At 36.2% G+C, this 24,635-nt stretch overlaps 3 protein-coding genes across 3 annotated transcripts in view; 1 reads left to right on the top strand and 2 right to left on the bottom strand.

Annotated features, from left to right (window-relative positions):
- The window catches only part of prc1b (protein regulator of cytokinesis 1b), a 291,205-nt gene that overhangs the window by 143,330 nt on the left and 123,240 nt on the right, over positions 1–24,635 (top strand). The window lies entirely within an intron of this gene.
- Positions 6,729–11,975, bottom strand: LOC133995870 (low choriolytic enzyme-like). The gene is made up of 8 exons (XM_062435417.1): positions 11,922–11,975; positions 11,564–11,591; positions 11,413–11,463; positions 10,910–11,041; positions 9,671–9,791; positions 7,670–7,848; positions 7,245–7,326; positions 6,729–6,852 (listed from the first exon to the last, which is right to left on the bottom strand). The coding sequence occupies exons 1-8, from the start codon at positions 11,973–11,975 to the stop codon at positions 6,729–6,731; spliced, it is 771 nt and encodes a 256-aa protein (XP_062291401.1).
- LOC133995784 (high choriolytic enzyme 1-like) lies at positions 17,767–22,081 on the bottom strand. The gene is made up of 8 exons (XM_062435304.1): positions 22,028–22,081; positions 21,682–21,709; positions 21,533–21,583; positions 21,031–21,162; positions 20,036–20,156; positions 18,779–18,957; positions 18,314–18,395; positions 17,767–17,893 (listed from the first exon to the last, which is right to left on the bottom strand). The coding sequence occupies exons 1-8, from the start codon at positions 22,079–22,081 to the stop codon at positions 17,767–17,769; spliced, it is 774 nt and encodes a 257-aa protein (XP_062291288.1).

Here is a 24,635-nt window from a genome sequence, read left to right as displayed (position 1 = left end):
TCTGAATCCCCAGTAAGCTTGTGTGTCTAACTTTCGAGGTTTTGCATCCTTATCCTTATCCGCGCCTATCACAGACCTGCAAATACAACCATAACCAGGATCTTAACTGAACCTTACCCAAGTATCTTACCTAATCCTGACTCAACAATATTTTATTTCACTAATCTATACAATACCGTAGTCGCCACTTTGTAGTTGACAGACAGAAAGTGAGAATTTAAGAAATGTTTGATGTCTGCTGACAATGTTTCAGCAAGATTGTTGAAATGTGGCTGCAGAGCATTACTGATACTGGGTGATAAGATCAGGCTCATAGTCAGTTTTCAAGTGCATTGCAAAGGCGTTGGATGGGGAAGTTCTTCCACATCAAACAGGGAAAACTATTTCTTCATGGCCCTGGATTTGTGCACAGAAATCGGCAACTTTTGGCACAAGATGATAACACACTAGTGAATAGTATGAGGTTCTTCGTCAATCCAAAACCACCATAAACAGCCCCGTGTGTATTTCATGGGTAGGGTATACTCTGAAGGTGCAAATGTGAATAAAACTCTACAACAGCTTTCTTTTACAATTCAACCAGACATTGAAGAAGGGTTCATTGTGTTGACGTCCAATAAGACATCTGAAATGCTTCTGGTTTCATCAGCATAAGTGAAGTTTCCAGCTCGGCCGGTTACAGCAGTAATTGTCAGGTTGAATGAGTCAACAATGTATGGTATGTACCATTGTCTTCACTGTCCCAACTGCATGACATTATGAATATCCTCATAATTATGTTTGTGTTAAGTTGAATCCTGAGGTAAAAAATTGACACCTGTCACAGTGAGTGATAAAATGGCTGATTATTTATACAAACTTTTGGGGCTTTATCGGGATGTAGCTTCACAGACAACACTTGTTAGTACATAGATTAATTGTTGGATTTGGTCTTTTCATTGAAATTGTTGATGATGATGAAATATTACATAATTCCAGTTTTATCCTTTAAACACAAGCTAAGAGACACAATAGCGGAGACAGATCATTTTTATAATTTGCAGCAAGTGTTTTAATATTTCGCTTTGACTGAAAGACAAAATATTCCAGCCTGTCAGGGCCTTGTACAAAACTAACCTCGGAAACTATGCACTTAATCATGCTTGCTTAATGTATTTGTTGCTTATTGTGTTTGACTTATATTGTCCTCTTATGCACTTAGCGCACCTTCATTATTGTGGTTTGCAATTATTTTGGAATGTGAGAGGACAGGCTGTGATGTGATTATGTGGGATAATAATTACATTATCCACCCATCATGACTATGCTCATTTGTTTTGACAACCAACAGGTGACATCACACCTCGCTGCATTCATCTCTATATATGCTTGTGTGCAGTTCCACCAAATATTTTCAGATTTTAAGATATAAACCTTAGTTTTGTTTGCAGTGATAGAGACTTCTTTAACAGCCAAATTATATGACAATAAACTTATAAACATGATTTTGAAATGATGACATGTTGACAGAAAAAGATGCTTTACTTCTGTTTGGGCTTTTGGAGGCCGACGCTGGAAAACATGTTTTAATTAGTTCTGCATCTGTGATTAAGATGACAGCACACATTATTTAGCCCTACCCCTTCCACATCTCAAATACAGGACATCATACAGATCATACAGACGTTTCTTTGTGCATGACCTTTTGGTGAACAAAAGGATGTGTATGTTTAGTTTCCTGTACTTGATGACAATGCATGTTTGTGGACTCACAGATGAACAAGAAACATTGTAGCAAAGCGACAATAAAAACATATATTTTATAAACTTGAATTGAACTTGATTTGATTTTGGGATCACTTTACAATACAAAAGGACTAAAACCTATTTTCAATTTTTTTCAGTGTTGTTGTGGACTTAACTTTCAATTTTTGGATAAAATTACAGTAAGTTGGTTTTTCCTAAATGGCAATAGTGGAAGAAGTATTCAGATTGTCTACTTAAGTAAAAGTACCAATACAGCAATGTTAAAATACTGCATTACAAATTAAATACTCCTTCAGAACAGCAACACTGGACCTGCTGAGATGACGCCTCTCAATGGCTTTCTCTATTCTAGTCTAGTTTTTATTTTTCTCTTTTTCTATTTTTCTGTACTTTGTTTTTATTTATTTTTTTATTATTGGTTTTTTTTTAGTTTTTAACTGTATGTTTTAATGTTTTTTGTTTCCAATTCTTACTGTTAAATGTTTGTTTTTATGTAAAGCACATTGAGTTTCCCCTGGGTATGAAAATATATGCGCTATATAAATAAAGCTGCCTTGCCTTGCCTTGCCTTGCCTTACCTTGCCTTCTGATCAAGGGTTGATGTCAAATAACATTACAATTTAAAAATATTGTTTCTTTAGAGAAGCAAAATTAGTTTCCTTTGTATTCTCTATTGCAATACGTTAGCCTCAAGAACAATATCTTACAGTTATAAGACTGATTAATTGATGCAATTGTTTAAGGGTTGGTGCTTCCTACTGATACTAACACATTCAAGGAGGTGGTTCAACTTCAATAACGAGGTAATCAAATAATAAAGTACTAATACAGCTTAATCAGCATCTACCAAAAGGAAGAAATGTGAAGTTGACATCCTTTGATTAAACAGTTCCCAGTTAAACCTGTGTTAACTGATTGTTTTGGCCACTTGGGGGCAGCAGAAACAAGGTGTTAAAATGACATTCACATATCATAAACTTCTTAGTTGATATATTGATCTTGTCAGCAAACAGTTGCTTATTTCCACATTCAGCAGTTACACCTGCTGAATGTAAGTCCAATATTCATTCTCTTTTAATTCTGTTTTTGCTCTCTACCAACTCCGGAGGGAAATATCTGGTTCTTTATTTGCTAAAAGCTCCACTATATTTGGGATATGAGACAAGATATTGTCTCAGATTTTGGATATCATAATACTGTGATATGGCATAAGTGTTGCTGTGATGTAATTTTCTTAACTAGCTATTCTATTATTTTCCTTTACCCACTTATTCATTATATCCACATTACTATTTATCAGTTTATTTAATTACAAGTACAAGTAACTTTAGGACTTTCAATATTTAAGCATGTTAATATATAGAATAGAATAGAAAGCTTTATTGTCATTATATTAAACATATAATGAAATTACAGGTGCCACTCCATTTGTACTTTTAAGACAATAAAAAACAAGACAACCAGATAAAAACAAGACACACAAGCAGCAAAAAAAAAAAAAAAAAAAAAAAGTTGTTAAGGTTTTGGACAATGACCATGTTTAACATATACATTACAAGTCATATTGGCATACAAATAACAAAAAAGCATGATATGCCCCCTTCAAGGAACCTGATATAGTATAAGCTATGGTTGAGAATACGATGTGGTTGAGAATATGAGATCCTTGTCATTGGGTATATGGCAAAGCAAATGCTGCCATCTGCTGGTTTTCTAGTGGAACATATCAGGCCTTTTGCTAGAAATCTTGGCAAGAGAATTTGAGCAACACATCACAAAACCTGTGCATTGTGTTTTTATCATCTTTTTGTATCATCATTTTTAAAGACACAGAGACAATTATGTGCTTTTATCTCATCATGTTTAGATTATTGCAATAGCCCTTTCACTTGCCTAAACCAAAAATCTATTGATCGTCTGCAGATTATACAGAACTCAGCTGCCAGGCTTTTAACCAGAACAAAAAGATGTGATCATATCGCTCCTGTTTCAGCTTCTTTACACTGGCTCCCAGTATGTTATAGAATTTAATAAAAGATTCCAGCTGACGACTAGATGGGACAGAGCATTTGCAGTCAGAGTCCTGATGCTCTGCAACGATCTCCCAGAGGAAATCATGTCAGCTGACTCAGTGATCTCTTTAACGTCCCTTCTTAAAACCTACTTTTATCGGAGAGGCTTTCCTGATTTTATTTTATTTTAAATATTCCTCAAATTGCCTTTATCTCCTTTACATTATGGTTAATCTATTCTTTCCTTTTTCCTACATTAAATTGGTTTATACTATGACCCAAACCAATGGTCCACCTGAACAGGGCAGCAAATCACAACAATTGTGTCAAGACCACATATCCATGTTAACACTGTTGGCATTGCAACCTCACTGAAAGCAGATGATTCATGACCCAGTTGGCATACACAATGACAAAGTGCATTGCTCTAGACAGAAGAACAATCAAACTAATTTAGCATGATTAGAGGACTCTGCATGTGTTTATAGAACTAGAGTTACAATGTATAACCCTGAAACTAGAAAACAACTTACACCTAGATGGAGATGGTTTCAACTGGTGCTTCGCAAGATTGTCAAAGCTGTGAAAGATGTAAAAAAGTGTCAATGAACAGACAAATCAACAGCCACAATGTATAATGTATCTGGATCATTGAGTCAATTGAGTTTCTGGGTCATTGAGTCCAGAAGACAGCAGCTTCATTCCTGTGTCTCCTGGGTGATTGAAGCTCAGGTCCAGCTTTCTCAGATGGGAGGAGTTGGAGCTCAGAGCTACAGCCAGAGAATCACAGCCTTCCTCTAAAGTGACACAGTAGCTCTATTACAGTAACATGATGTGATTCAATACACAATTTATGCCACTAGAGGTCAGTCTAGTGACTAACATAAGCCTTATCTGTACACCTACAGGGATGTTTTAGGCTTTGGCCACTGGCAGCAGCCTCAGAAGACCCTCCTCTGAAACAAAGAATTTGTTCAGGTCAAACACATCAGATCTTTTTGTGATGACAGTAAGATGAAGACGAGCGCTGACCACTGTGAAGAAGAGAGTTTGTTTTCAGAGATATTTCCTGATCCCAGGTACTCTTGGATCTCCTCCACTAGAGAATGGTCGTTCAAGTCATTGAGACAGTGGAAGAGATTGATACTTCTCTCTTGAGAGATTGTCCCTGATCTTCTTCTTGATGTGCTGAATTAGCATCTCTTTGACCTCTGTTTAGCTTTCAGTCTTTTTCAGCAGGCCTCATAGGAGACTCTGATTGGTCTCCACTAAAAGGCCCAGAAGGAAGCGGACATACAGGTGCAGGTGTCCATTTGGACTCTGTAAAGCCTTGTCAACAGCCCTCTGATAGAAATATTTGGATTTAGAGGCTAAGCTTCTTTTCAGTAGATCAACACCAGTATTGATGGATGTCTGAAGGACATAGAGTGCTGCCAGAAACTCCTGCACACTCAGATGGACAAAGCAGAATGCCCTGTCCTGGTTCAGCCCACGCTCATCTGTGAAGAACTGAGTGAATAGCCCTGAGAAGACTGAAGTGGCTTTTATGTCAACACCACACTATTTAAGGTCTTCTTCATAGAAGATCAGATTTCCTTTCTCAAGCTGGACAATAGCCAGTGTTCCCAGTGCGTGAATCATCTTCTTGATCTCTTTGTTCCAGACTGAATGTTTTGAAGCTCTGTCTGAACTTTCTCTAAGCTTAATTTTTTTGTTGAGCAATGGCTACTGAAACCGAGCATCAAACTGGCTTTAGTTTTACTGTGTGACTCAAGTCTGTGGGAAGTCCTATCTAAAACAGTGAATTGACATGAAATGCTTACACTGACAAGCTGAGGTTAAACTAACATGTATGATGTACACTCCTGTTAAAATTATGGAGGGGTACTGCCTCCTTTTGACAGAAAAATGACATCACACCTTTATTTTTATTGTTTTTATTGAACATGTCTCACTTCATTGAAAAAGTGAATACAAATTAATAGTTGGTTACAAATAATAACTGGACAAATCTAAACCAAAGTACAGAAAAAAACCCAAAGTCAGACACCATAAAAAGAATACATTTGGAATAATTTGTCCAGATATTATTATCGATTATATTCTTATAGCAAAGCAGATGTTGGCTGCTGGTGTAATCATGACGAGCCGAGAGTGGAAGAAACTGGAAGCCGACCCTTTCCTTTTGTCATTACGCTTCTAGTTGGAGAGAAAATATGAGATTGTGATTTATCTTATTACAAACCATCTCAGATATAAATGTATATACTGTATATGGGTCAGTGAAAAATAAGGATTTGCAAGATGAACAATTAAAAAGCAGCATCAGGTTTGTTAAAATGTACATTTTGTGTTTTTGTTGGTTTTATGTCATTTGAAATGACATTTGCACCATTTTTTTACCCAAAAGTAAGACTGAATGCTCCTGAAAATTTCAAATAGTGTAACCACAAAAGAATGATACATATTAAATATATTATCCACCTACTGTGTATTTAAGTGGACTTATACTAATAATTACTTGAAATGGTTCCTAATTTACATGATTCCCTAGATTAAATTTAATATTTAGAATATTTGTATTCCATTACCTTTATTTAATATAAACGTTATAATGTAAGAGCATGCCAAACTAGTTGATATGGTGTTTTATTGCGAATTTAGTGTTTTTAAGCAAGTTGAATTATTTGGTACAAAGTTTTTATGGTTACACCACTTAGACAAATATATTCTCTCAAAATGGATTAAAAGCAGAAATTGTATGCCTGGTCCACAAAAAAGAATGTGTGCAAATTATTCATACGTTAATCTTTAACCCCTTTAAATTTGACTAAACCACATGGATATAGAAAAACATAATTGAACCAGATATTTTACTTTGCTGCTGTTACACTGAAACCTGATCAGTAGTGAGGTATATTTTCTGTGTTCTCACCGTATGACTTGGTAGAAGAGTCCTTTTTAAAAAACTCAGCAGTACAGCCTGTTGACACGGGCAATGTCATTGGCGCTCAACGTCCTGGCATGTCCGAAGTTAAGGTTTGGGTTGCTCTTGGCAACGATGGTGGGATTCCCATTTTTGGAGAAGGCGTACCTGTAGGACACAAACACATTTTTAGTATAACACATAAGCACACACACACCGGCTCCCCCTCTCACAATTGTGGTACTGCTAATTTTTTCATTTAATATTTTTTTAATTTCTGTTGAATCTCAGAATTTTACCTGAAGCTGCATGGTTGACTTGGTTTGTTAGCTCTTTTGGATTTTATACCCTCAAATGTAATAGCATTACTTACAGTAGAAAAACATAACTATAAACTGAGCACTCCTAATTCAGACAGTTTTGTGACAGTGACTAATTTACAAAGCTGGTCTTGTTTGTATAATAAAATGTTGTATCTTTGCGTTAAGAAACAGAAAATAACCACCCAAGTAATTTAAGTCAATATGGCATAAAAACACTATATGGTCAAAATCACTCACCTGCTGTAATGCATGACGGACTGGAAGTCATAGGGAGTTCCCAGGTTGTTGGTCTGCACCTTCTGGAAGTTGGATTCCTTTCCTGTACAGAAAGACAAATCAGACCAAAATATAGACACACAGATCTTAGATTTTGACGTGTTTCTTCCTTCATTAAAAGTGAATCTTTACTGCAACCTGGTTCATGTTATCAGGTGTTCACATACTCAGTGCATATTTCTCTGCTGCCCTGATGTGTGACTTTAGAATCTACCTTCCTGTCCAGTGGGCCTTGGTGGGTTTGATTAAAAAAGGCCCAGCCCACTCTAGTTACATCCTAATATTATGAATGCAATCAGTATAAATTACAAACTCACCTCTCATGTTTCTCAGTATTCATAAAAATAATGTGTGAAACAATGTTGAAGTGTTTTATGTGAGCTGACCTGACTCGATGTTCTTGTAGTTGATGTTGACGTAGTCGTCTCTGTCAGAGCGGACTTGCTCGTGGTGGAAGCCGAGAGCATGGAGAACCTCGTGCTGCACCGTGCTTGTGCGTATACAGCTTTTTCTCTTCAGGGAGACATCCTGTTTTCCTCCCTGACGGCCCAGGTAGGACCAGCACCTGATAGACAAACACACACACACACACACACACACACACACACACACACACACACACACACACACACACACACACACACACACACACACACACACACACACACACACACACACACATACAGTTAGGTCATAAATATTTGGACAGTGACCCAGTTTTTGTTTTTTGGCTCTCACCACCACAATGGATTTGAAATGAAACAATCAAGATGTGATTGAAGTGCAGACTTTCATTTTTAGTTCAAGGGGTTGGACACAAATATGGTTTGAAAATGTTAGGAATTGCAAGCATTTTTATACACAGTCCACTTATTTCAGAGGCTCAAAAGTAATTGGGCAAACTAAATAATCATAAATAAAAATGTTCATTTTTAAACCATTGGCAAGAATCCTTTGCAGGCATTGACTGCCTAAAGTCTGGAAGCCAGGAACATCACCAAATGCTGGGTTCCCTTCTTTGTGCTGCTTTTCCACGCCTTTAGTGCAGCTGTCTTCAGTTGTTGTTTGTTTGTGGGTCTCTCTGCCTTAAGTTTGGTCTTCAGCAAGTGAAATGCATGCTTGATGGCGTTGAGATCAGGTGATTGATTCGTCCATTGCAGAATATTCCACTTCTTTGCTTTAAGAAACTCCTGGGTTGCTTTCATAGTATGTTTTGGGTCATTGTCCATCTTTGCCGTCCAATCAACTTGGCTGAATTTGGGTGAATCTGAGCAGACAGTATTTCCCTATACACCTCAGAATTCATCTGTCCTCTGTCACATCATCAATAAACACTATGACCTATTGATACCAGAAGCCATGCAAGCCCAACCATCACACTGCCTTCACCTTGTTTTACAGATGATGTGATATGCTTTGAACCATGAGCCATTCCAAGCCTTGTCCACCTTTTTTCTCCCCACCATTATGTTACAGGTTGATCAGAGTTACATCTGTCCAAAGAAAGCTGGTCCTGAGCTGTGCTGGCTTCTTAGATGTTTTTTTGGTAAAGTCTAATCTGGCCTTTCTATTCCATTCTTATGAATGGTTGCACATTGAGATCAACCGTCTGTACTTGCTCTCATGAGGCAGAGAGGCCAACAGGAAACAGGGACAGAGAGAGAGGCGTAGCATAGGTCCTCGGCCGGATTCGAACCAGGGACGCTGCAATTATGCACTGTAACCACTCAACCCCTCTAACTTTTAATAAACCTTTTCTGTTTGTTCTCTCTTATTTTATGTATTTATTTGATTACTTTATCTTTTTAATTTTTTTTTTTTTTTAAACTTATTTTATAAGACAACATAAATAACATTTTTAATATTCTTATTTTATTTTGTGTGCATTGGTCTCAATTTTTGTCTTTCAATTTATTCTTAGTCTTTATTCCTTTCTATTTGTTCTGTCGTATTATCAGCTTGTCAGTCAACTAACTTTGAGGCACTTGGAACTACATTAACCTGTATGAAAGGTGCTATATAAATACAGATTGATTGATTGACTATAACAAATTCTCACCTCGTTTCCTTTTTGCTATTGACAGACGAGAGTTCCCTTGACTGCCGGACATCTTAAATTTAAGATAATGTAATTTCTGAGGGCTATTTGCTGAAACAACTGATGCTGCTATTTTCTTGGAAGGACATAAGACACGTGGCAGGTGAGAAAACCATTTCTACACTCACAGGCAACTTGCACAGGTCAAACTAATTTGTGTAGTTTATTGGCTTAAGAGAGGGACCAAAAAACAGTAACCCGCTCTTGAAATAAACATGAAATTGAGATCTAATTATTTTCATGTTAACATACAGTATATGCGTGCATATATGTGTGTATTTTTTCCTACCCAGTTCCAGAGAAGAAGTGTAGGTAATCGCGATGCTTCGAGGTCCTCATCCGAAAGCGAACACAAGTGGACCTGTGGAAGGACTCCAGAGTACTGATGATTAAGTTGCGCTCGTATGTGGCTGCATGAGACAAAGCAAAGTTATTGATCTCCCTAAACAAGATATATCCTTCCTTTAAACATCACAACTCATATTTTCAGGATGAATCTTTTTTTTTAATCATTCTTATATATTCTTAAATATTAATTTAATATTTCTTATCTCAGTTGGTACACACAGACTTTTGTAAAAATGTGGCGTCAAATTATAAATTGCTCCCTCTGTGTGCTTAATATGCTAATGACACTCAGTTAATTGGTTTAAATCCTATGGATATATTTAAGGTTATATTTTTTATTTATTATATTTATGGATATATTTATTTGTATGAGTAAATGTATATTTAGTTATTTTTTTTCCATGCAGCTGCACCTAACATTGTTTTACTTTCATTAATCAGGTTCATAGATTTCTGTTTGAAAGAAGCTGATATTTTCAGACGCTTGAATCTATAAACTTAACCATTTTCATGTTGAGATAAGAAATATGCCAATTTAAGTGTTGTTATTTATTTATTGCCCACCCATTAAGGGCTACACTTTTTAGTAAAATGTTGTTGATGATGATCATGAGTCATTTGTTTGGAATACAGATAAATGTGCAGACAAAGATAGTCGTTAAGTTGTATTCCATATATCAAGCGACCATTTTTCCTATAAATATAGAACAATATGCGCTGAGCATCATGAATATTACGCTGCTACTGGTTTTGAAACTTAAAAAACAAAGGGAGCATATTATAAGATAAATAATTCAAAGCTGTGGTTATTTTAAAGCTTGTTTGTTTTTGTGGAACCGGACTACTTTAAGGGTTTCACCACCAGACTAACTGGGCAAAGAACCTCCCACTTGGGACCAATGTGTATTTTTAAAACTCCAATGTCAAGACCTCTGCATATTTTCAAGTCTCTACTTGTTTATTCAAGTGAATCCTACCATAAAGTTAAGACAGTAAATAATATAATGTAATACTATAATGTTTGGATGGTATTTCTGAATAGAGCTGGCAGATTTTTGCTTTTATAAAATAGTCTCTCTTTCACTTTAGTGGAACTTCAGTAGTTCTGACTGCAAGTGAATGAAACTGACATTGTCTGCACTGGTTTTCAGGGGTCAAAGGTTAAGTTTCTGACACTTACAGTATCGATAGGAGATGGTGTAAGGGACTGTTACATAGTATCCACTTTTAGGCCATTTGCAGCCTGCAGCAGTGCAGGGGACAGCGTTCCTTTTCCTGTTTAGGGCAATGTCGTCATAAATCAGCCTCGTTCCTGTGAAACAAACAGACACTCATATAAATATTCACAGCAGGAGGTGAATTTGAGTTTTACATGACTGCTAGATCTTTACATTTTTATATAGGGCTCAACTGATTAATTAATATGTCTACCATTGTTTAGTTCATTTGATTATTTTTTTTGACTATAAAATATAAGAAAAATTAAAATGTTGCAAAATGTATTTCCTTTTCAAGTTTTGGGAGCTAAAGTCACATCTCGACAGTCCAAGACCCAAAATACAGTATCACAGAAAAAAAAGCTTCCATTATAATTATTCTGTGATATTAAAGTTATTTAAACAATTGATAAATAAGTCATAATCTTTACATTCAAAAGAAATAAAATAAAATAATCTCTCTTACGTATGCCAGCATTTGCTCTTGCAATGACTTCAGAGACGTCCTGAGATGAGTCTGAAATTTAAAAAAAAAGGCAACACAGAATATCAGAAACAGGCACCAGCATTATTAAATGTGTATATATTGAAATGTAACTTCAATAACTACAACTCACCTCCATCATCTCCTTCATCAGCTGCACCCTGAGATACAGAGACACAAGATTGAACAATTTATGATCATGTTTTTTTTTTTACCCCTTTCCTTTTTGATGCTGCTGCTATTAAGTGAAAACCAGGTATCTCCAAATATATTTGTTGATTAAAAGAAAAAGAAAAAAAGTTAAATTCTCTTTTATGTGTTTAGACAATTAAAGGCTTATAAAATAATTTTAAAATGATTGAACAATCTCAAAAATGCTTAGTCAGCAACCCTTTTCCCATTTTAGTTCACTGAAAGTTGATTTTTTTGGAGATGCATGATTTTCACATGTAACATCATAATAATCTCAGTGTTAAAATATTTAGTCTTACCAGAGCAACAGCTGTCAGCGAGAGGAGGACGACAAAGAGGACAACTGGAGTCATGATTGCGGTCCTTTCCAGTCAAACTGAAAATAGAGTCAAAATGTGAAAAATGTTCATAGTTTATATTATGTTTGGTATATATAAGTGCCAAATCAGCACAAAAAAATAACAAAAAAAATATAAATATAAGGAGATGGGTGAAGTTTACCTGTTGAACAGGATACTGGATGCGGGAATCTGGATGCTGGATGCTCTGATGCTGGATGCAGCAGGTGCTCGGCTGCTCGCTCTTTATAGGCAGCTCACACAAGGTGTGGCAGAAGTTTAACCAATATCTGCCAAGTCATCAGTCATCAGTCAAATACTATCGCTATGTAAAGATCAGTCGAACCACTGAACTGGCAGTGTTCCTCACGGAAATGTCAATATGAAGATGGTATCACACATGATAAAGAAACGAAAGACAAACAAAACAGTGTTTGTCGAGAAGGATGTTGAAAAAAACTAAAACGGATTTGATTAGAAACTGCTTGTTGACACTGGGTAAACAGTGGATTCGGAGGCACTTTAGTTTGTTTGAGTTTAGTATATTTAAAATGTGTGTTTCTAGATGCATTACTTAAACTCTTCTTGGGTATTTTAGCCAAAGTGTAAATCCATCTGACAGCTTTGCCTCATCAGATTAGTAACAGCTTCTTCTTCTTTTTAAACCTCAGAAGTCAACACTGGGTGAGATGTTTATAGACGGAATAATGCATGTGACAGGCTAACAAATGGTTTATTATTCATTGCTGCTGAGGGATTGAGTAGGGAACCATTGATCACTTGTTATTATTCATACATATTTACCATTTGTTATGCTCTCTTTTATCAAGGTGTATCTACAGCCATTCTAAACAATCTAAACTGGGTAAACAGGCAATTTTCAATCAGATTTCCCTAAACTACTTTAGACTTTAGACTTTATGTATCTTCTTGGGATCATTTACAAACAATGCAAAATGCTGCTGCTAGGATTTTAACACAATCCAATCTGTTTTAATTTCTATGCATTTGGAACGAAGTTTCTTTGAAAAAATATAAGGTCAATTTAAGTCAACCATTATGGATCCAACTGATTAAAAACATGATTTTTGAATAACAGAAAAATTAGTAATTTCATCAGTTTGGGGTCCACAGTTTTCCCCCCCTGCCAATTCCCAAATAAGTCCATTTAGATTGCTGTTATTTGGATTTTTGTCTGTTAACCCTCGAAATAAGCAGGATATCATACAGGGTCTGCTTGTCTGTGAATGACTTTTTGGAAAAACATAAAATATACACTCACTTTATTAGGGATGCGTGTGCAGTCTAATGCAATCCAGTACAACATGTTATAGTGGGTGGTGGTGTATTCCAATGCAATATATTGAAAAGTGTTCCTATGACCTCAATAAATAAAGTATTTATATAGAGTTTAACTACCACCATATTTGGGACAATGTCAGCAAAAACAGAAACTTTATAGCAGAGCTGTTGCATTGACTTGCATTAGATTGCAGTTGTTCCTAATAAAGGGCTTGCTGATTGTATTATTGTACTTGTCCGTGCACTGAGCCCAAGAGGCAAAGGGAGCTGGACAGCCAGGAGTTGAGGCACTGGGAGCTGCTGCACATCAGCCTGAACAGGGGATGGCTGCTCGCCAACCGGAACAGGAGGTAGCTGTATGCCAACCGGGAACAGGAGCTAGCTGCACACCAGCCATATGGCAGTAAGGCAGCATAAATAAAAATTAAAGCGTGAATCATAAACACAATAAAACAATTGAAGACAGTAAAAGTGTTACTGGTCGCTACTGCAGTATTTTCCTCCTGTTTTCTTCCAGTGCAAACATTCAGAGCCAATGCAGCATGTTCTTTATGTAGTGAGGCAGAAACTGAGTCCGCAATCAGCCCTCTCATTTGATTGGAACGAGCAGATGTGCCAACGAGCAGATCTGCCAATGCCGAGCGCTCTGGCAAAAACAATGCAGCAATGCTCTTCTTCATCAATTCTGAAGAAGAGCATTGTGCTCGAAACTTAATGTCACCTCTTCAGCAAATCTACGTCATCTTTATTTATGGTTAGCCCTACCCCTTCCACATCTCAAATACCGGATGCATGTGTTTAATATCCTGAATGATGCCAATGCATGTTTATAGACTCACAGATGAACGAGAATTTTGTAGCAATGCAAACGACAAAAAAAATGAATATATATTTTATAAAATTGAACTTGATTTGGATTTTTCACTTTTCAATACAAAAGGACTAAAAACTATTTTCACCCATTTTTCAGTCTTGTTTGGGACTTACCTTATAATTTTTTTGATAAACTTACAATCAGTTGTTTTTTCCTAAATGACAAAAGTGGAAGTATTAAGATTGTAGTGGCGGTATTAAGATTGTCTACTTAAGTAAAAGTACCAATAAAGCAATGTAAAAATACTCTTTCAGAACAGGAACACTAGACCTGCTGAGGTGACGCCTCTACAACGACGAAACACATCAACAATAAGGCGTAACATGGCTTTCTGATCAAGGGTTGATGTCAAATTAAAAATTTAAAAATGTAAGAATTTAAAAGATAATTTATTTAGAGAATGAATTAGTTTCCTAAGTATTATCTGTTGCAAGAACAAGAACAAGATCTTACAGTTATAAGACTGATTCATTGATTCAATTGTTCAAAGGTTGGTGCTTCCTCCTGGTACTAACAAATTCAAAGAAGTGGTTCTCCAATAATGAGGTAATTAAATAATAAAGTACTAATACAGTGTAACCAGCATCTACCAAAAGGAAGAAAGGTAAAGGTGGCGTCCTTTGATTAAACAGTTACCAGTTAAACCTGTGTTAACTGTTTTTGGCCACTTGGGGGCAGCAGAAACAAGGTGTTAAAATCACATCACATCCAGCAGTTACTGAACAGTATCATTCATTTGGAGTCGTTTTTCTGCCCACCTGCTGAATGTAAGTCCAAGTCTCTTTTAGTTCTGTTTTTGCTCTCTACCAACTCCTGAGGGAAATATCTGGTTCTTTATTTGCTAACAGCTCCACTATGTTCTTGATATGAGACCATAGACTGTATATAAAATGGACGTAACATCCGTGACGTCACCCATTGGTTTGTGGACTGCTGCTTGGAAGCGAATAGTTTCGGATCTGCGCAGCGCCAACTTGAAAATTTCCGGTGCATGCTGGGTAAAAAGTAAACACGGATTCTACTTATATGGGCATCAGGAGGAGCATGAGGCGCCCTCCTGAACCTGTGAATCAATCAACCTGTCAATCACGACGTAGCCACGCCCTAATGCATACCCTGCTTTATCGTCAAATATAAAATCAGGGAGGCCAAAATTTCACAAATGAACATCATACTGCATTGAAAAGGCTTTAAACTAGCGATTGAGACCATAAACACATTTTGAAAACGTTTACTGAGGTTATAAATCAAGTGAGAAGTTGGTGAATTCTCCATTGACTTGTATAGAGACGGAAGTCCTTTTGACACCAAAACGGTCGCCCCCTGGTGGCCTTTTGATAGAATGCAGTTTTAAATTACTTCCGCGTTTGCATCATTTCAGAGGACCAGAACTCCCGGCCTGTATGAGACAAGATATTGTCTGAGATTTTGGATATCATAATACTGTGATATGGCGTAAGTGTTGCTGTGATGTAATTTTTTTAACTTACCACATTGTTTTAGCTATTCTATTAGTTGTCTTTACATTAGATCCACAGACCCTGGTATGATGAATGCCCTAAAGACTGCCTTTCCAATGTCATAGAATGAATGTGAAACAATCTTCTTCAGTTGTACTCAAACAAAACAGAGATCCTTGTCATTGGGTATATGGTAAAGCAAATGCTGCCATCTGCTGGTTTTCTAATGGAACATATCAGGCCTGTTGCAAGAAATCTTGGCATTTTATTTAATTTAAGTTTTGAGCAACAAACCACAAAACTTGTGCATCGTGATTTTATCATATAATTTTAAAAAACACAGAGATGATTATGTTTAGATTATTGCAATAGCCCTTTCTCTTTCCTAAAAAAAAAAAATATTGATTGATTGCAGATAGTACCAATCTCAGCAGCTGAACTTTTAACCAGAAGAAAAGGACGTTATCATATCACTCCTGTTTTAGCCTCTTTCCACCAGCTCCCAATTTTTCATAGAATTTAAGATCCTACTGAATCGTAGGAGCCGATTTTAAGACCCCCCATGGCCTCTCTCCTAGCTATAGCATTTGCAGTCCGACTCCTGAGGTTCTGCAACAATCTCCTCAAGAAAATCAGGTCAGCTGACTCGGTGATCTCTTTAACGTCCCTTCCTTAAACATACTTTTAATAGAGAGCCTTTCCTGATTTTAATAGATGTTTAATGTTCCTTGATTTGCTTTTATCTCCCTTACATTATGGTTTGTCTATTCTCGCCTTTTTGCTACACTGGATTGGTTTTTACTATGACCCAAACCAATGTACCAATGATCCACCTGAACAGGGCAGCGCATCACAACATTTTTGTCAAGACCACTTATCCATGTTAACACTGGAGGCAATGCAACCTCAGCAGGTGATTCATGACCCAGTTGGCATATACAATGACAAAGTGGATTGCTCCACACAGAAAAATAATCAAACTAATTTATCATGATTAGAGGAATCTGCATGTGTTTATAGAACTATAGTTACAATGTATAACCCTGAAACTAGAAAACAACTTACATCTAGATGGAGATGGTTTCAAATGGTGTTTTCCGTGATTGTTAAACCTCCATTCACACCACAAAGTGCATATTTAAGCTGCTTTTATTGAACATGTCTCACTTCATTGAAAAAGTGAATACAAAGTAATAGTTGGTTACAAATCATAACTGGACAAATATCCAGTATTTAAACCAAAGTACAGGAAAAACCCCAAAGTCAGACACCATAAAAAGATGAAATTTGGAATAACATGTCTACATATTGTTATTGATTATGAATATTCTTATAGAAAAACAGATGTTGGCTGCTTGTGTAGGAGGCCGACCCTTTCCTTTTGTCATTATGCTTCTGGTTGGAGAGAAAATATGAGATTGTGATTTTTAGATTACAAACCATCTCAGATATAAATGTATATACTGTATATGGGTCAGTGACAAATAAGGGTTTGCAAGATGAACAATTAAAAAGCAGCATCGGGTTTGTTAAAATGTACATTTTGTGTTTTTGTTGTTTTTATGTCATTTATAATGACATCTGCACAATTTTTTTTAACCAAAGGTAAGACTGAATGCTCCTGAAAATGTCAAATGGTGTAACCACAAAATAATGATAAATATTAAACATTTTATCCACCTACTGTGTATTTAAGTGTACTTATACAAATAATTACTTGAAATGGCTCCTGATTGACATGATTCCCCAGATTAAATTTAATATTTAGAACAATTGTATTTCATTACCTTTATTTAATATAAAAAAAGTTTTTAATATAAGATCATGCCAAACTAGTTGATTTATTGAGAATTTAGTGTTTTTAAGCAAGTTTAACTATTTGGTACAAAGTTTTTATGGTTACACCACTTAGACAAATATATTCTCTCAAAATGGATTAAAAGCAGAAATTTGATGCTGGGTCCAAAAAAAAAGAATGTGTGCGAATTATTCATACGTTTATTTTCAAACTTTAACCCCTTTAAATTTGACTAAACCACATGGACATAGAAAAACATAATTGAACCAGATATTTTACTTTGCTGCTGTTACACTGAAACCTGATCAGTAGTGAGGTATATTTTCTGTTTTCTCACCGTATGTCTTGGTAGAAGAGTCCTTTTTTAGAAACTCAGCATTTGTACAGCCTGTTGACACGGGCGATGTCATTGGCGCTCAACGTCGTGGCATGTCCGAAGTTAAGTTTCGGGTCGCTCTTGGCAACGATGGTGGGTTGGCCATTTTTAGAGAAGGCGTACCTGTAAGACACAAACACATTTTTAGTATAACACATAAGCACACACACACCGGCTCCCCCTCTCACAATTGTGGTACTGCTAATTTTTTCATTTAATATTTTTTAAATTTCTGTTGAATCTCAGAATTTGACCTGAAGCTGCATGGTTGACTTGGTTTGTTATATAAATAAATAAATAAAGTTTATTATTTGTTAGGTCTTTTGGATTTTATACATTCAAATGTAATAGTATTACTAACAGTATAAGAACATAATAACTATATACTGAGCACTCCCAATTCAGACAGTTTTGCGACAGCAACTTATTTACATATCTGGTCTTGTATGCATAATACAATGTTGAATCTTTGCGTTAAGAAACAGAAAATAAGTAATTTAAGTCAATGTGACATAAATACACTATATGGTCAAAATCACTCACTTGCTGTAATGCATGACGGACTGGAAGTCATAGGGAGTTCCCAGGTTGTTGGTCCAAATTTTCCAGAAGTTGTATTGCGTTTCTTCACAGAAAGACAGAGCAGACCAAAATATAAATGCACAGATTTTGGAAAAATTTGACTTGCAATGATTCAGATTAGAAGGACAATTATCTCAAGTTGGATGTCAGCGAAAAGATCAGAAGCTTTGACCGTGAGTGGTGAGTGAAAATAAGCGAGAATAGTGGTGCGTTTTATGGAAAAACTGGCATATTCTGCAATTTTCACACTTTGCAAAGTTATCCAGTGGGCCAGATTGGAAACCTTGGTGGGTTTGATTAAAAAAGGTCCAGCCCACTCTAGTTACATCTTAAAATTATGAATGAAATGACAAACTCACCTCTCTCAGTATTTATAAAATAAAAATAATCTGGGAAATAATGTTCAAGTGTTTTATGTGAGCTGACCGAACTTGATGTTGTTGTAGTTGATGTTGACGTAGTCGTCTCTGTCGGAGCGGACTTGCTCGTGGTGGAACCCGAGAGCGTGGAGAACCTCATGCTGCACCGTGCTCGTGTGCAGACAGCCGTTTTTCTTCAGAGAGACAAGCTGTTTTCCTATCTGACGGCCCAGGAAGGACCAGCACCTGATAGACAAACACACACACACACACACACACACACACACACACACACACACACACACACACACACACACACACACACACACACACACACACACACACACACACACACACACACACATACAGTTAGGTCCATAAATATTTGGACAGTGACACAGTTTTTGTAATTTTGGCTCTTCAAACCACCACAATGGATTTGAAGATAAACAATCAAGATGTGATTGAAGTGCAGACTTTCATTTTTAGTTCAAGGGGTTGGACATAAAAATATGGTTTCTATTACATTCTTATGAATGGCGGCACCTTGAGATGAACCCTCTGTACTTCTCTCGTGAGGCAGAGAGGCCAACAGGAAACAGAGACAGAGAGAGAGGCGTAGCATAGGTCCTTGGCCGGATTCGAACCAGGGACGCTGCAATTATGTGGCATGCGCTCTAACCACTCAACCCTTCTAACTTTTAATAAAGCTTTTTTGTTATTCTCTATTATTTGTTCTATTTCATTATTTTTTTTTTAAATTATTTTATAAGCATTTTTAATATTCTTATTTTATTTTGTGTGCATTGGTTTCAATTTTTGTCTTTCAATGTATTCTTAGTCTTTATTCCTTTCTATTTGTTCTTTCGTATTATCAGTTTGTCAGTCAACTAACTTTGAGGCACTTGGAACTACATTAACCTGTATGAAAGGTGCTATATAAATACAGATTGATTGATTGACTATAACAACTTCTCACCTCTTTTCCTTTTTGCTATTGACAGAAAAGAGTTCCCTTGACTGCCGGACATCTTGACCTTAACACAATGTAATTGTTGAGGGCTATTTGCTGAAACAACTGATGCTGCTATTTTCTTGGGAGGTCATAAGACACGTGGCAGGTGAGACAAATATTTCTTCACTCACAGGCAACCTGCACAGGTCAAACCAATTGGTTTAGATGAATGTAGATTGGCTTAAGAGAGGGACCAAAAAACAGTAACCCGCTCTTGAAATAAACTTGAAATTGAGATCTAATTATTTTCATGTTAAAATACAGTATGTGTGTGCATATGTGTGTATATGTGTGTGTGTGTTTTCCTACCCAGTTCCAGAGAAGAAGTGTAGGTAAGTAAATTGCCTCGAGGTCCTCATCTGAAAGCGAACACAAGTGGACTGGTGGAAGGACTCCAGGGTCTTGATGATGAAGTTGCGCTCGTCTGTGGCTGCAGAGACAAAGCAAAGTTAGTGATCTCCATAAACAAGATATATCCTTCCTTCAAACATCACAACTCATATTTTCAGGATGAATTTTTTTTTTTTTCTTTTTTAAATCATTCTTATATATTCTTAAATATTAATTTAATATTTCTTATATCAGTTGGTACACACAGACTTTTGTAAAATTGTGGCCTCAAATTATAAATGTTCCCTCTGTGTGCTTAATATGCTAATGACACTCAGTTAATTGGTTTAAATCCTATGAATCCTAAAACTAATACTCTCCCATATGTCGGTTTTTCTGGTAATATTAGTTTTTGTTATAACTTAGTATATTTGTTAACCTCTTCCACTAGAACCTGATCACATTTCATTTTCCGCTTGCAGCTTTCTGCTCGTCCAAACTCTCCATTAAGACACAAAACCCTCATTTAAATACTGATGTCTGCACCTGTTGCACCTGCTTTCATTTACGCAATTATTCTTAGTAGATCACCCGCAAAACGCACGCAAACGAAACGCGCAATCTATTGCACTGTGCACGCAATTTGGTACCCTTTATTTGGAATCTTAGTAAATCAGGCCCCAAGTGTTCACCACCAGACTAACTGGGCAAACACAAAGAACCAATGTGTATATTTTCAAGTCTCTACTTTTTTATTCAAGTGAATCCTACCATAAAGTTAAGACAGTAAATAATATAATGTTATACTATAATGTTTAAATGGTATTTCTGCATAGAGCTGGCAGATTTTTGCTTTTATAAAATAGTCTCTCTTTCATTTTAGTGAAACTTCAGTAGTTCTGACTGCAACTGAATGAAACTGACATTGTCTGCACTGGTTTTCAGGGGTCAAAGGCTAAGTTTCAGTTTCTTACAGTATTCAGAGGAGATGGTGTAAGGCACTGTTACATAGCGTCCACGTTTACGCCACTTGCAGCCTATAGCAGTGCAGGGGACTGCATTCCTTTTCGTGTTTGGGGCAATGTCGTCATAAATCAGCTTCGTTGCTGCAAGACAAACAGACACTCATAAATATTCACAGCAGGAGGTGAATTTGAGTTTTACATGACTGCTAGATCTTTACATTTTATATAGGGCTCAACTGATTAATTAATACGTCAACAATTGTTCAGTTAATTTGATTAATTTTTAGTCTATAAAATATAAGAAAAATGAAAATGTTACAAAATGTATTTCCTTTTCAAGTTTTGGGAGCTAAAGTCACATCTCGACAGTCCAAAACCCAAAATACAGTAACACAGAAAAAAAAGCTTCCATTATAATTATTCTGTGATATTAAAGTTATTTAAACAATTAATAAATAAGTAATAATCTTTGACATTCAAAAAGAAATAAAACAAAATTATACTCTCTTACTTATGTTAGCATTTGCTCTTGCAATGACTTCAGAAACGTCCTGAGATGAGTCTGAAAAAATAAAAAAGACAACGTAGAATATCAGAAACAGGCACCAGCATTATTAAATGTGTGTATATTGAAATGTAACTTCAATAACTTCAACTCACCTCCATCATCTCCTTCATCAGCTGCACCCTGAGACACAGAGACACAAGATTGAACAGTTTATAACCATGTTTTTTCTCTTTTCTTTTTGATGCTGCTGCTATTCAGTGAAAACCAGGCATCCCCAAATATATTTGTTGATGAAAAGAAAGAGAAAAAGTTAAAGGATTAAATGCTCTTATGTGTGTTTAGACAATTAAAGGCTTATAAAATAATTTTAAAATGATTGAACAATCTCAAAAATACTTAGTCAGCAACCTTTTTCCCTATTTTAGTTCACTGAAAGTTGATATTTTGGAGATGCATGATTTTCCATAGTAGTCGCAATGGTAAAATATTTAGTCTTACTGGAGGAACAGCTGTCAGCGAGAGGAGGACGACGAAGAAGACAACTGGAGTCATGACGGAGGTCCTTTCCAGTCAAACTTCAATCTGAAAATTTTTTAAGTTTGGTATACATTAGTGCCCAATCAGTACAAAATGAACAAAAAAAGAAATATAAGGACATGGGTGAAGTTTACCTGTTGAACAGGAATCTGGATGCTGGAATCTGGATGCTCTGATGCTGGATGCAGCAGGTGCTCTGTTACTCGCTCTTTATAGGCAGCTCACACAAGGTGTGGCAGAAGTTTAACCAATATCTGCCAAGTCATCAGTCACCAGTCAAATACCTTCGTCATGTAAAGATCAGTTGAACCACTGAACTGGCAGTGTTCCTCACGGAAATGTCAATATTAAGGTGTTATCTGATGATATCACACATGATAAAGAAACGAAAGACAAACAAAACAGTGCTTGTCGAGAAGGATGTTAAAAAAAACTAAAACAGATTTGATCAGAAACTGCTTGTTGACACTGGGTAAACAGTGGATTCGGAGGCACTTTAGTTTGTTTGAGTTTAGTATATTTAAAATGTGTGTTTCTAGATGCATTACTTAAACTCTTCTTGGGTATTTTAGCCAAAGTGTAAATCCATCTGACAGCTTTGCCTCATCAGATTAGTAACAGCTTCTTCTTCTTTTTTTAAACCTCAGAAGTCAACACTGGGTGAGATGTTTATAGACAGAATAATGCATGTGACAGGCTAACAAATGGTTTATTATTCACTGCTGCTGAGGGATTGAGTAGGGAACCATGGAGCACTTGTTACTATTCATACATATTTACCATTTGTTATGCTCTCTTTTATCAAGGTGTATCTACAGCCATTCTAAACAATCTAAACTGGGTAAACAGGCAATTTTCAATCAGATTTCCCTAAACTACTTTAGACTTTATGTATCTTCTTGGGATCATTTACAAACAATGCAAAATGCTGCTGCTAGGATTTTAACACAATCCAACAGATGGTCACATATTACACCTGTTTTAATTTCTATGCATTTGGAACGAAGTTTCTTTGAAAAAATATAAGGTCAATTTAAGTCAACCATTATGGATCCAACTGATTAAAAACATGATTTTTGAATAACAGAAAAATTAGTAATTTCATCAGTTTGGGGTCCACAGTTTATTTCCCCCATGCCAAATCCCAAATAAGTACATTTAGATTGCTTTTATCTGGAACTGTTGACCCCCGAAATAAGCAGGATATCAGACAGGGTCTGCTTGTCTTTGAATGACTTTTTTGGAAAAACATAAAATATACACTCACTTTTTTAGGGATGCCTGTGCAGTCTAATGCAATCCAGTACAACAGGTTATAGTGGGTGGTGGTGTAGTCCAGTGCAATATATTGAATATTGTTTCTATGACCTCAATAAATAAAGTATTTATATTACCACCATATTTGGGACAATGTCAGCAAAAACAGAAACTTTATAAAATCTGAATTTATAGCAGAGCTGTTGCATTGACTTGCATTAGATTGCAGTTGTTCCTAATAATGTATTTTTGTACTTGTCCGTGCACTGAGCCCAAGAGGCAAAGGGAGCTGGACAGCCAGGAGTTGAGGCACTGGGCTGCACATCAGCCTGAACAGGGGATGGCTGCTCGCCAACCGGAACAGGAGGTAGCCGCATGCCAACCGGAACAGGAGGTAGCCGCATGCCAACCGGGAACAGGAGGTAGCCGCACACCATCCATATGGCAGTAAGGCAGCATAAATAAAAATGAAAGGTTTATGGTGTAGTTCCACCATATATTTTTAGACTTTTAGATATGAACCTTAGTTTTGTTTGTAGCCATAGAGACTTCTTTAACAGCTGAATTATATGACAATAAACTTATAAACATGTTTTTGAACAGATGACATGTTCACAGAAGAAGATGCGTTGCCTCTGTTTGGGCTTTTGGAGCTCTATGCTTAATAAAGGTTTAATGTTTAAACATTTTAATTTATTAAAATTGGCTCTGCATCTGTTATTTACGATGACAGCACACTTTATTTAGCCCTACCCCTTCCACATCTCAAATACAGGATACATGTGTTTAATATCCTGAATGATGCCAATGCATGTTTATAGACTCACAGATGAACGAGAATTGTGTAGCAATGCAAACGACAAAAAAAATGAATATATATTTTATAAAATTGAACTTGATTTGGATTTTGGGATCACTTTTCAATACAAAAGGACTAAAAACAATTTTCAACCATTTTTCAGTCTTGTTTGGGACTTAACTTATTATTGTTTTGATAAACTTACAATCAGTTGTTTTTTCCTAAATGGCAATAGTGGAAGTATTAAGATTGTAGTGGTGGTATTAAGATTGTCTACTTAAGTAAAAGTACCAATGCAGCAATGTAAAAATACTCTTTCAGAACAGGAACACTAAACCTGCTGAGGTGACCCCTCTACAACGACGAAACACATCAACAATAAGGCGTAACATGGCTTTCTGATCAAGGGTTGATGTCAAAGAAAAATTTAAAAATGTAAGAATTTAAAAGATAATTTATTTAGAGAAACTGAATTAGTTTCCTAAGTATTATCTGTTGCAAGAACAAGAACAA

Source organism: Scomber scombrus, chromosome 1, assembly GCF_963691925.1.
Source record: "Scomber scombrus chromosome 1, fScoSco1.1, whole genome shotgun sequence".
In the NCBI taxonomy this organism is placed as follows: Eukaryota; Metazoa; Chordata; class Actinopteri; order Scombriformes; family Scombridae; genus Scomber; species Scomber scombrus.
The sequence above is the reverse complement of the archived record's forward strand: the minus strand, read 5'-3'. Positions and strand labels throughout refer to the sequence as shown.